Source organism: Dipodomys spectabilis, unplaced genomic scaffold, assembly GCF_019054845.1.
Source record: "Dipodomys spectabilis isolate Male_0828 unplaced genomic scaffold, ASM1905484v1 ptg000009l, whole genome shotgun sequence".
Taxonomy (NCBI): Eukaryota; Metazoa; Chordata; class Mammalia; order Rodentia; family Heteromyidae; genus Dipodomys; species Dipodomys spectabilis.
In genome coordinates this window covers 76,257-88,860 of record NW_024870686.1, presented here as the reverse complement: position 1 = coordinate 88,860, position 12,604 = coordinate 76,257, and the positions used below count along the sequence as shown (strand labels likewise).

At 42.5% G+C, this 12,604-nt stretch overlaps 1 protein-coding gene across 2 annotated transcripts in view; it reads right to left on the bottom strand.

Moving 5' to 3' along the window:
• Window positions 1-4,416: 4,416 nt before the first annotated feature.
• Rab11fip1 (RAB11 family interacting protein 1) overlaps window positions 4,417-12,604 on the bottom strand; it is a 35,345-nt gene continuing 27,157 nt past the window's right edge. For both annotated transcript variants that reach the window (XM_042701519.1, XM_042701520.1), the window contains one exon: window positions 4,417-5,160. In XM_042701519.1, coding sequence (XP_042557453.1) covers window positions 4,942-5,160 — 219 coding nt within the window. In that variant the 3' untranslated portion in view covers window positions 4,417-4,941. The remainder of the gene's footprint in view (window positions 5,161-12,604) is intronic.

The window sequence follows — 12,604 nt, the reverse complement described above, 5'->3', positions numbered from 1 at the left end:
TTTCTTATATTGTGTTTACTGTCCTCATAGTTCCTTCTGAATTATTTTTATGAATCATTTATCCTGATCTTCCCCTCCTAGACCACACACACAGACACACAGCATGCTAAATCCTTACTTAACTGCTCTGGTGTGCTTCAACCAACTAACATTCAGAGTTAACCTTCTCAGTTTTCTTATATGCCTAATGGATCATCATTTATCATGACAAGTATTAGAAATAGTAGTTAGGTGCTAAGCAAATGGCAAGAAGTCATATTGGCCTTCTAGTCTTCCTGTTGCAGTCAAGGCTTAACCTAAAGAGAATATTTGATACATATGGATAAAGGCAGCCTTTCCACAACACTGTGAGAGCCTGTCTGTGTTACCAAGGAAACACTTCGCAGGGCTCAATAAACAGGTTTCTGTGTAAAATAGTGGAGAGTCAAAAGGCTGAGGACATTGGCCTCAAGAATTTTGGGGCTTGGGAGATGGTAGCCTCACAGGGCCAAGAAAGCCAGTCTTGAGTTGGAAGTGATGGCTGGAGCCCTATCAGAAAGCAAGACTCCCAGGCCCAAAAGATGGTGCCTGATCTTTTGTTTAGATACTGGGCTTGGACTCAAGGGCTAAGGATGACTGTACTGCTGACCCTTTGGCCTTGGTGAGAGATGGGAGTAGCACCTCTCAAGTTTTGTTGTTCATTCTCTTTTCCAAGAACATGTTATGATGTTACTTAGAAAACTCTACAGGTATCTATGTCTTTCTTTACTTTGTCTTTACCTTTTCACTTACTTAGTATGCAAAAGACCCTGGGTTCAATCTCAGCACCAAAACACCCCCAAACCAAAACAAACAGTTGAGTTGGAGGGTGGGAGGTGGAGGTACCCTGGTACAAAGTAGAAGCAGCTCAAGTGACAGATCCCCATGGGATGAGAAACTTGTCACACATCACTCCAAGAAGTTTTCCAGCAAGGCAGAAGAAACATCACACATACACTAAAATGCAAACACAGATCTTCGAAAGGTAGTACCATTTTATTTAGTGTTATAGGAAACTTTAGGTTACTTCTTACAAACACAACCAAAGAAATACAAACCTCACGCGGGGTGCCGGTGGCTCACGCCTGTAATCCTAGCTACTCAGGAGGCTGAGATCTGAGGATCACGGTTCAAAGCCAGCCCGGGCAGGAAAGCCCGTGAAACTCTTATCTCCAATAAACCACCAGAAAGCCGGAAGTGGTGCTGTAGCTCAAGTGGTAGAGGGCTAGCCTTGAGCTGAAGAGCTGAGGGACAGCACTCAGGCCCAGGATTCAAGGCCCACGACCGACCAAAAAAAAAAAAAAAGAAATTCAAACCTCCCAAAGTAATAAAGCAGAAAATAATAATCCTATAATCCAAAAACACTGGGCAATCCTTCAAATGTAGGGAAGGGAAAGTCAATTTAGTAACTTACATAGTAAATAGGAGAATCCAGAATTGAGAATGGTACAGATACTAGGAGACTGAGTTCTCCATCTAAAACAATTTTTCAGCATTGGGGATCCTTATAGAAGAAAAACAAACAGACATTGGAGCTAAGGTGTAGCTCAGTGGTATAGCATGTGCTTAAGCTTACACAGAGCCCTGGGTTCAACTCCCAGAGGGAAAGGAAAGAGGGAAAAGGCTGGCTGGGAGAAGGGATGCAAGGAAGAAAGATCTTATGTTATTTCAACATTAACAGGTCTTTGACTCAATACAATATGTGGTAAAGCATCATGGACTCTTTCTCTGCAGTGCTGTACTTCCGGCTGGGAGGCAGATAGCTCACCTCATTCACACAGGTGCACATGAACAGCCCTCTATTGGTCCACAGCTACTGAGCACATCACCTCATTAAGATGACCACATTAAGAAGGAGAGGGAGCCAGGAGCTAGAGGCTTATGCCTCTAATCCTGGCTACTAGGAGATGGTGAGATCTGAAGATCACAGTTCAGAACCAGCGTGGGCAGGAAAATCAATGAGACTCTTATCTCGCATTAACCTGCAAAAAGCCAGAAGCAGAGCTGTGGCTCAAGCGGTACAGCACTAGCCTTGAACAAAAAAAGCCAAGGAACAGCACAAAGCCCCAAGTTCAAGCTCCAGAACTGAAGGGAGGGTGAGAGAAAGAGAAAGAAAACAAAAGGGGAGGGCTGGGAAGGTGGCTCAGTGGTAGAGCTCTTGCCTTGCATGCCTGAGGCCCTGGGTTCGATTCCTCAGCACCACATAAGCAAAAAGAAAAAAGCCGGAAGTGGCGCCGTGGCTCAAGTGGTAGAGGGCTAGCCTTGAACTGAAGAGCTGAGGGACAGCGCCCAGACCCAGAGTTCAGGCCCCACGACCGGACCCCCAAAAAAAAAAAACCAAAAGGGGAGAACAGGACATCTGCTAAGGAATAAGATGCTATGAAACAAGTGGGCCATAGGTGACATTTTTCTTGAAGATGACATCCAAATGAAGCTCACTGGCATATGCCAGATCCAGGAGCTCCAACACTCCAATTCACAGACCTCTGCTGCTAGCAGAGCAAGGTACAGCTTCTCTTAGATAAGCCCCTTCCCCAGGGCCCACAATGAATCAACAGTTAGCAACTCCAGGTTATCTATGTTATATGGTAACAGGAATGCTATTAACGAATTTCTTCCAGCTCTGGCAGAAGCCAGACACCCATGAAGTAAATTGTCCTTCATTCTTCAGAGTTCCCAAGTGGCATTTCAGAGCACAGGAATTCACTCCTCCAGCTAGATGACTCTCCACATACTCAGATCCTAGCAGCAGGTATCTCTGAGCTCCTAATGAACAAGGCAGGTCCATACCTCATCTGTTCCAAGGAAGAGAAGCTAAGCACACCTGCTCCCCAGTGCCCTTGGGTTGTCACAGTCAAATATATTTATATCAAGTAAAAAAAAAAACAAAAAACAGGATGCAGAACAGATACATATCCATGTACATTTTCAGAGTTCAAGCGAGTATACAATTTTCATTACAGGCTTATCAATAATTTTCATAGCACTATAAAAATACAAGTCATCTGAGAAGTTTACAGTGTTTCCCTGGTACTGTAGGAGAGAATTAAGTTAAATTAAATAGCTGTGTGTCATTAAAAGCCAGTAAGCTAGATGAACATACAGTGTCACCTTCATGTTAAAGTGCTCCAATCTAAACAATGTCATGGCAAGCACAATCCTGAAAAGGGTTTAGGCTGCCAGCCATCTTGCTTTCTACCCTCTACATGACAAGAGCATTCCAGAAGAGATTCTAAATTTACTCTAAAGCCTGCCCTCGACACTGGTCTGACATAATTTTTCTCCCAAGAGAATTGTCAAGACTTGAGATTCTATCACAACCAGGAGGGAAAAAAAATTAACAAAACAAAACTTTCTAATTCAAGCATGAGGTGACCAGTAGTGAAATTATTATCTTAAAAATCTGATGCGGTGCTATTAAGAAAGGGCCCAGTGCCCTAGTTAAAAATATACATGTATATTAACCTAGTTTGTAAAATATAGCAACCCACCAAGTGTATGACATACACCTGTAATTCCAGCACTTGGGAAGCCGAGGCAGGAGCATCCATTGAGGCTAGCCTGGCCTAATAGTAAATCTTTGACTCAAAACAAAAAGTAGCAATTGAAAAATAAGTATCATCTTCTTGCTACTTGTAATTTTTTTTATGATTTTTATGGTGCTAGGGAGAAATCCAGCATTTCACGCCATTATAAGTAAGCTGAGCTATACCCCAGCCCTGCTCCTCTAACCAGAGTAAAATATCTGTGAATCTATTATCTAAAAAGATGCAACCATTTAAAAGCTGAGGCATTTCTGTTCTCTACTGCCTTTTAAATTTTACTAACTATATTAAATCCTTCATTGTAACTTCTTCTATATCCAAGACATAACTTGGATTTCCTTTCAAGCAAGGTACTCAGGAGGCAAGATATGTGATGATGGGGATGGAACCCAGGGCCTCACACATACTGGCCAAGCTCTCTACTACTGAGCCACCTCCTCAGCCTGGCCCACCCTTCATCTAGAGGAGTCAATGGGCCCCGCTGCCCTCCAGGAAATGCTGCTCGGGCCAAGCAAAAACACTAATGGAAATAGCTAAAGGGACTTATTGAAATAGTTCTCTATAACCTAGAACTGTCTTAGTAGGCTTACCCATCCCTTATGAGGGTGAAGGCACTAAACAGGCCAGTGGAGCCAGCAGATACTCACCTGTCACCAGAGGAGAGCTTTCACTGAATTCCCCCCCAACCGAGTGAAAGCAATTCTTTAATGCCTTATTCTTCTCTAAGTATCTAGGAGAAGATCCTGTGGTTCATATGTTAAGGCTAGAGAATGATGGCTACTGATGTTTGAAAGAGGCACACACACAGAAGTTCTTTTCCAGTCCCTTCCTAGCCCCCCCCAAAAAATTCTGAGAAGCCTAGTCAATTTATTTGGTATCAAAAATTTAAATCTACAGCAGAAAAGTCACATACTTGAGCTGCTCAAAGAACAAGAAAGTAGGCAAAACTCAGCACCAAATTCAGGGGCACTTTCTCATTTCATTCTAAATTTTAATGGCTGGAGATTAGTATTCAAAAAGTTTCATTATGGAAGAATAATCACTTCAGTGTTAAAATATCAGTACTTCTGGTACCATCCGAACCTCTGGCTCAGGATCAGTTCTTATTGACTATATCTCTGGTGGGCATAAAGTACTTCTAACCCAATTAAAGGCACAGTGGCATTTAAAACTAAAACCCTGGGAATATACAATAAAAGATTTGTTGTAACAATTAATCTGACTTCAGCTGGTAGAATTAACTCTCTCCAGATAAGATGCAAGGGAGATGGTGACTGGTAGGCTGTCTGTTGGCTGGTTATGAGACAGTCCAAGGCCTGATATCAAGTGCTGGTAGAAACAGGCTCACAAAACCATCTAGGTGTTTGGTTCTGGTGATTCAAATTTTTCCTGCTTTTTTGCCAACCTGAGCCGGAACGCGAAGGATGTTAGGAGTTTCTTCCATGACCCGGACTAGCAGATTGTCAATGTAGTCTTCCAGCTCTCGGACCTGGAACTCCTTCTTACTTATGGTTTCCTTCTGTTTGAGGACCAGCTGGATCAGCTCTTCATGAGTCAGCTGTGCATAGGCAAAGGCAGGGTCTGAAGGGTTGTATTTCTTTGGAGAGAGAAGAAAGGGGGAAAATGGTTATAAAGTTAGCATAGACACAACTACCTAAAACAAAAACAAAAGAGGAAAATATTATTAGTAATCTGAGTTTCTTGGGAATTCTCTTTTCTCTTCTTGTTATTCTAGTACTAGGGCTTCAAATCAAAGCCTTCAGCTCTTGCCAGGCTTTTCCCGCCCCCCTCCCCTCCCCGAATCATGGAAGGCTCTACCACTTATGCCTCCACTTCTGGCTTTTTGGTTGCTAATTGGAGGTAAGGGTCTTACGGACTTTTCTGCCCATGCTGGCTTCAAATCTTCATCCTTATATCTCAGCCTCCTGAGTAGCTAGGATTACAGAAACGAGTCATTGATGGCTGACTCTTATGAAGCTTCTATATAGGGTCAGAGAGCAAATATTTCAGACTTTGAAAACCACCTCTAGCTCCTGTTGTATGTACTTCTTTGTCTGTTTTGTGTGTGTGTGTGTGTGTGTGTGTGTGTGTGTGTGTGTGCAAATCCTAGGGCTTGAACTCAGGGCTTGGGCACTATCCCTGAGCTGTTTTGTGCATTGTGTTTTTTTTTTTTTCCCTCAAGTCTAGCACTCTACCACTTGAGCCACAGCTCCACTTTGTTTTTGGGCATGGTGGTTAGTTGGAGATAAGAGTCTCATGAGTTGGGGCTGGGAATGTGGCTTAATGGTAGAGTGCTTGCCTAGCATGCATGCATGAAGCCCTGGGTTTGATTCCTCAGTACCACATAAAGATATAAAGCCAGAAGTGGTGCTGTGGCTCAAGTGGTAGAGTGCTAGCCTTGAGCGAAAGAAGCTCAGGGACAGTACCCAGGTGCTAGGTTCAAGCCCCAGGACTGGGGAAAAAAAAAAGTCTCATGGACTTTCTGCCCAGGCTGGCTTCAAACCTTCATCCTCCTATCTCAGCCTTCTGAGTAGCTAGGATCACAGGTGTGAGCCACCAACAACCAGGTTTGTATGTACTTCTTTATTTTGTTTTATGATCCTTCAAAAGTATAAAAATCAAGGGCTGGAATGTAGTTCGATGGCAGTATGCATGAGGCCCTGAGTTCAATTCCCAGTGCCACCAAAAACTAGATAAGAAAGAGAAAAAGAAATGTAATCAGGAAGTGGAGCTGTAGCTCAAGTGGTAGAGCGCTCGCCTTGAGCTGAAGAGCTGAGGGACAGCGCCCAGGCCCAGAGTTCAAGCCCCACGACTGACAAAAAAAAAAAAAAAAGAAATGTAATCAGCCAGGCATGGTGCTACATATCTGCTACATTAGCTACTTGGGAGGCTGTGGCATAAGAAACCAGCTGGGAGACATAGCAAGAATGAGAGAGAGAGACAGAGAAAACCACCGCAGAAGAATCTGGTGATCAGATGAATGGAGTGACCACTCAGAGACACCTCTCCAAAAAATTCATTTCATATGGGCAAAAACTTGCAGAGTCAAAGCCAAGCGCTACCAGGTCTATCATCTCTGACAGCTACCAAGGACATTCTTTGGGTACACAGTGGCCCGTCCTGGAACTGAGTGTTCCTTCTTCAGATGAGAGCAAGCACCCTGAACAGTAATTTTTAACCAACACTTATAATCTGGGATGATGGGATGATATGAGTCCTACTGCAAGCCAAAGAGAGCTGAACCATGAAAGGAAACACAACAAGAAGTAACATGCTGTATCAAGTCTCCAGGAAGGAATAAGTAAATTTTCTGATACTCTGTTGAAGAAGTAACATGGTGTATCAAGTCTCCTGGAAGGAATAAGTGAAATTTCTGATAATCTGTTTTAGAAGTAACATTCTGTATCAGGACTCCAGGAAGAAATAAGAAGAAAAATTTCTGATAACCTGTTGTTTGTGAGATTTGCAAATTGAAAGAAATAAGATTTAAAGAAACTATAAATGGGTTTTGCCTCAGAACTCAAAGGGAGTATCAGTTTCACTGACCCAAGGGTCAATGAGAGACCTTCTCTAAGCAGGTCAGTCAAGGGCAGAATCACCGTTCAAGAGCATGATGGGAGGCCCTGTCCCAGTCACTGACGCAAACTGCCTGCATACAATCCAGAAATCAGGGAAAGGAGTTTCATCCTCCCATTGCAGCCAGGAATAAACGCTCAATGATTTCACCAGGTATCAGTAGCTCAGACCTGTAATCTGGGCTATTCAGGAGGCTGAAATCTGAGGGTCCTGGTTTGAAGCCAGCACAAGCAGGAAAGCCAATGAGACTCTTATCTCCAATTAACCGCCAAAAAGCCAGAAGTGAAACTGTGGCTCAAGTGGTAGAGCACTAGCCTTGAGCATAAAAGCCCAGGGACAGTGCTCAGGCAGAGTTCAAGCCCCACAACTAGCACAAAAAGAAAAGAAAAAGAAAAAGCTCAATGATGACAATGCTATCTTGGAAACACACATTGGTATTTTCATCTGACTGGGGTCTGAACCCAAATCAGGGTGTACATAAGTAGGTGAGATGTTGGACTACTTGCTTCAAAACTGCTTTTCCTTTGTCTCCCTTTTAAATTTGTTGAAAGCATACATTCACAGGGTATATCCTTTGAACCTCACTTACTGTTTTCTTTTTCTGGCATGCTGGCAATCAAACTCAGGTCTTGTGCAGGCTAGGCAAGTGATATACCACTGAACTACGTCCTTAGCCCACTCTATTTGTGACTTCTGAAACTAGATACAACCAAAAAGTTGCATGCATGCAGAGTTCTGGAGACTGGCCGCACAATAGCTCTAGAAAACTTAAATGGTACATTTTTGTATTACATTTTACCGTAATAAAAATTACAGTACATGTAACTGCATGTCTCATTATATTTCATATATTAATTATAGCAGATTGCATGTCTAATTATATTTCATATCAAGAAAAAAACATTTTTGCCAATAAAGGCCAAGAATATTTCAAGGAGTTTTTATTGTTGTTATTGTTTCGATTGGTGGTTTTGGTTGAGACAAGATCTCCCTATGTAGCCTAGGATGACTTTGAACTTGAGATGCTCCTGCCTCAGACTCCTGAGTGATGGGATTATAGGTGTATACCACCATGCCTAGCCCTCAATGTTTTTTAGACTACACCTCTACTCTATAAGGATTGTATATATCCAAAAATGTTTATTAGGGACTGAGCATGTAGTTTAGTGATGGAGCACATAGTTTTCATGTGTGAGGCTTTGGGTTAAAGCTCTGATATTGGGGGCTGGGAAGGTGGCTCAGTGGTAGAGTGCTTGCCTTGCATGCATGAGGCCCTAGGTTCGATTCCTCAGCACCGCATAAGCAGAAAAATCCTGAAGTGACGCTGTGGCTCAAGTGGTAGAGTGCTAGCTTTGAGCTGAAGAGCTGAGGGACAGCGCCCAGGCCCAAAACACACACACACACACACACACACACACACACACACACACACACACACACACACACACACACACACACACACACACACACACACACACGAAATAATGCCAGAGCTTCTCTCCCCCCACCCTCCCTGCCTCAGTCATGGGGCTTGAACTCTGGGCCTGGCGCTGTCCCTCAGCTCTTCAGCTCAAGGCTAGCACTCTACCACTTGAGCCACAGCACCACTTCTGGCTTTTTTCTTTTTGTTTATGGGGTGCTGAGGAATCGAACCCAGGGCCTCATGCATGCAAGGCAAGCGCTCTACCACTGAGCCACCTTCCCAGCCCCTGGCATTATTTCTTAAAAGAAAGAAAAAGCTGGGTGCCAGTGGCTCATGCTTGTAATCCTAGCTACTCAGGAGGCTGAGATCTGAGGATTGCAATTCAAAGCCAGCCCAGGCAGGAAAGTCTGTGAGATTCTTTTTTTTAATTTTTTTATTTTTTGGGTCCGGTTGTGGGGCCTGAACTCTGGGCCTGGGCACTGTCCCTCAGCTCTTCAGTTCAAGGCAAGCTCTCTACCACTGAGCCACCTTCCCAGCCCCTTCTGTGAGATTCTTATCTCCATAAACCACCAGAAAACAGGAAGTGATGAGTGACTCAAGTGGTAGAGTGCTAGCCTGAGCTGAAGAGCTTAGGGACAGCACCCAGGCCCAGAGTTCAAGTCCCACAGCCAACCAAAAAAAAAAAAAGGAAAGAAAAAAGGAAAAAACAAAAGGAAAAAAAAGCACAAGCTAGTTTACAGAGGGAATTTAGAGGCAGAGAGATGAGGAAGCACTGTCTGGGATACTCAGGCACCGAATGACTGTAATACAGGGTCAGAGGTAAGAGTCCAGGCAGTGTAATGTGCTCTAGAAGCCTAGACAAGCAACATCACTGCTCCCCAGGTGCCCAAGACAAGTTCAAAGAAGTGCTGTCTGAACCAGACTCTGACAATGAATTGGGGTTTAGCTCAGTAGTAGAGCACTTGGCTAGCATGTGTGAGATTTTGGGTTCAATCTCTCAAACTTCAAAATAAATAAGGTTCATTTCTCCTCCAAAAACATTTTTTTAACTATAAAAGGAATATTTAACCATGACACAGCATGCATATAATCCAGCGCTTGGGAAGCTGAGGCTAAAGAATCTTACATTTAGCAAAGTGGGACCCTGTGGAGGAAGGAAGGAAGGAAGGAAGGAAGGGAGGGAGGGAGGGAGGGAAAGGGAAGACAGAAGAAAGAGAGGAGAGAGGGCAGGAGGAAAAAAGAAAAGAAGAAAAGAGAAGAAAAAGAAAAGTATTGTTCATGGTGAAAAATCTCAAATACAGAAGGACAAAACTACTATCCATAATTCCAACAAATACTGTGTGAGTCCCTTTCTTATTTTTCATGGGTTTCTTTTTTTTCCCCTTAGAAATAGTAATTTTAGCCAGGTACCAGTGGCTCATGCCTGTAATCCTAGCTACTCAGAAGGCTGAGATCTGAGGATTGCAGTTCAAAGCCAGCCCTGGCAGTTAAGTCCGAGAGACTCTTATCTCCAATTAACCACCAGAAAACTGGAAGTGGCATTGTGGCTCAAGTGGTAGAGCACTAGCCTTTCACTCTTCAGTGCAAACTCAGGGATAGCACCCAGACCCAGAATTCAAACCCCACAACTGACAAAACAAAAAGAAATATTACTTTTATTTTCCTCAAGTACTTTTTTGTTTTTTGCACCACTTCTGGCTTTTTCTGCTTATGTGGTGCTGAGGAATTGAACCCAGGGCCTTATGCATGCAAGGCAAGCGCTTTACCACTGAGCCACCTTCTCAGCCCGCCCCAAGTACTCTTAAACTGTATCTTCACCAACTAAAGGCCAGACTTATGGAATAACACCTTTTTTAGGCTGTAAATCTTTTCAGGAGTCAGAATGTATCAAATACCATGGTTCCAGCATGCTTCTACCCCAGAATTCTAACCAGTCACAGAAGCTTCTCTTTTCATACCTTGGGTTTCTTTATAGTATATTTCACAAGGTAAAACAGTATCAAATATAATAGAGTTTGATTTTTTTTTTTTTGTCGGTCATGGGGCTTGAACTCTGGGCCCTAGGGTGCTGTCCTTCAGCTCTTCAGCTCAAGGCTAGTGCTCTACTTGAGCCACTGAGCCACTTCCAGTTTTCTGAGTGGTTTATTGGAGATAAAGAGTTTGATAATTTTTGAAAATTACTATTAGTTTGTATTTTTCCATCATTAAATTTCAGTTAAAATTGTTTTACTACTTATAATGCCATTAGATTTCAACATATTGCTAAATATTTCAGTTGTTTTCAACCTCTATAAGTAAAATAGCCTTATTAAAATGCATGAGCAGAGCCAGGTGCCGGTGGCTCATGCCTGTAATAGCTACTGAGGAGGCTGAGATCTGAGGATCACAGTTTAAAGCCAGCCCTGGCAGAAAAGTCTGTGAGACTCTTAACTCCAAGTAACCACTAGAAAACTGGAAGTGGTTCTGTGGTTCAAGCAGTAGAGCACTTGCCTTGAGCTGAAGAATGCAGGGTCAGCACCCAGGCCAAGAGTTCAAGCCCCAGGACAGACCAAAAAAAAAAAAAAAAAAAAGCATGAGCAGAGATAGATGCTGGTGGCTCACACCTATAATCCTAACTACTCAGAAGGCTGAGATCTGAGGATTGCGGTTCAAAGCCAGCCTGGGCAGCAAAGTCCATGAGACTCTCATTTCCAATTAACTACCAAAAAAAAAAAAAGCTAGAAGTGGAGCTATGGCTCAAGAGGTAGAGCACTAGCCTTGAGCAAAAAGTTCAGGGACAGTGCTCAGGCTCTGAGTTCAAGCCCCCAAACTGGCACACACAAAAAAAGAACATGAACAAAACACTTTGGTCATATCTCTAAATATTTCTCTAAGATAAATACCTAGGATTGAAAAGGCAAACATATTAAGTCACCGCATACAAACTGTCAACCAACTGAGGTGGACTACTCACCGTGGAATTTGTAAGCAAAGAGGAAAGAAGATATACAGGACTTCAAAATCATTAGAAGACCCTAGTTATGGGTTTTTTAAAATATGTAAAACAATCCAGCCTTATAGAAAATAAGAGGGCTATGGAGAAACTAAAGCACAGAGAAAATATTCACCAATGCAAGAAAGGTTGGTGTTCACTGTCATGCACTTCTTACCAGGATTTTTTACACTGAATTTTACTTTTTACATAGTTGCAATAATGACATACATTTAAAATGAGTGTCCAACTTTTTCAATAAAACTGAAAATGTTTGGATCTACTTGGCTTTCCTGTTTCATAATTGAAGTCTTAATGCCACCTGGGTAAATAATATGGTAAAAAATAAACCAGATATGAAAAACCACCTGGGTAAAAAATAAACCAGATATGAAAAATGGGATCCTAAAACAATAGCTCAAGGGCTTGGGGGAGAAATCATGGTAGCAATGATCCAGGTAGCTTTCCATAACTTTACCTATGCAATTTCTTTCTCCAGCCTCTCCCTTATTTTGCAACATTCTGAAGAGTAGTTATTTTTCTAAGTACTGTTTTAGGTTTAGTACAAAGTACCCATTATACAAAAAAAGCCACAAACAGTCCCCAGGGAACTTTCCAGAACATTTCTTAGGGAGGATCTAGGACTAAGAGATTTGTGGAAGGTGGAGGGGTAGCTGCCAGGCTTACAAATCATAAGCAAGAATAAGCAGAGTTGCCTTACTTTTGGAGGTAAATTATTCTCTTTATCTGTTCTAGGAGATAAGCCCCTGGTTTAAATGCAATTTACAGACTAAATAAAATGGGAGCCAAGAGTCTTGCTAATTTCCCGGAAAAGAGGTGTTTGTTTCTCTCTGGGTTTAATCCCAGCATCAAAAAAAAAAAAAAAAAAAAAGTAAAAATATAATCAGAAAGGACCACAAAGCATTCCACGTAAAAGGGAGGATGGGAGGCTGGTAAATGACCGTCTTCCATTATCACCACCTTGGTGATGCTCTTTGGCCTCATTTCCTGATAAATGTTATTAATTCTAGGAAGATAGTGTTGATGTTTCTACCTGCGATGACTACAGAG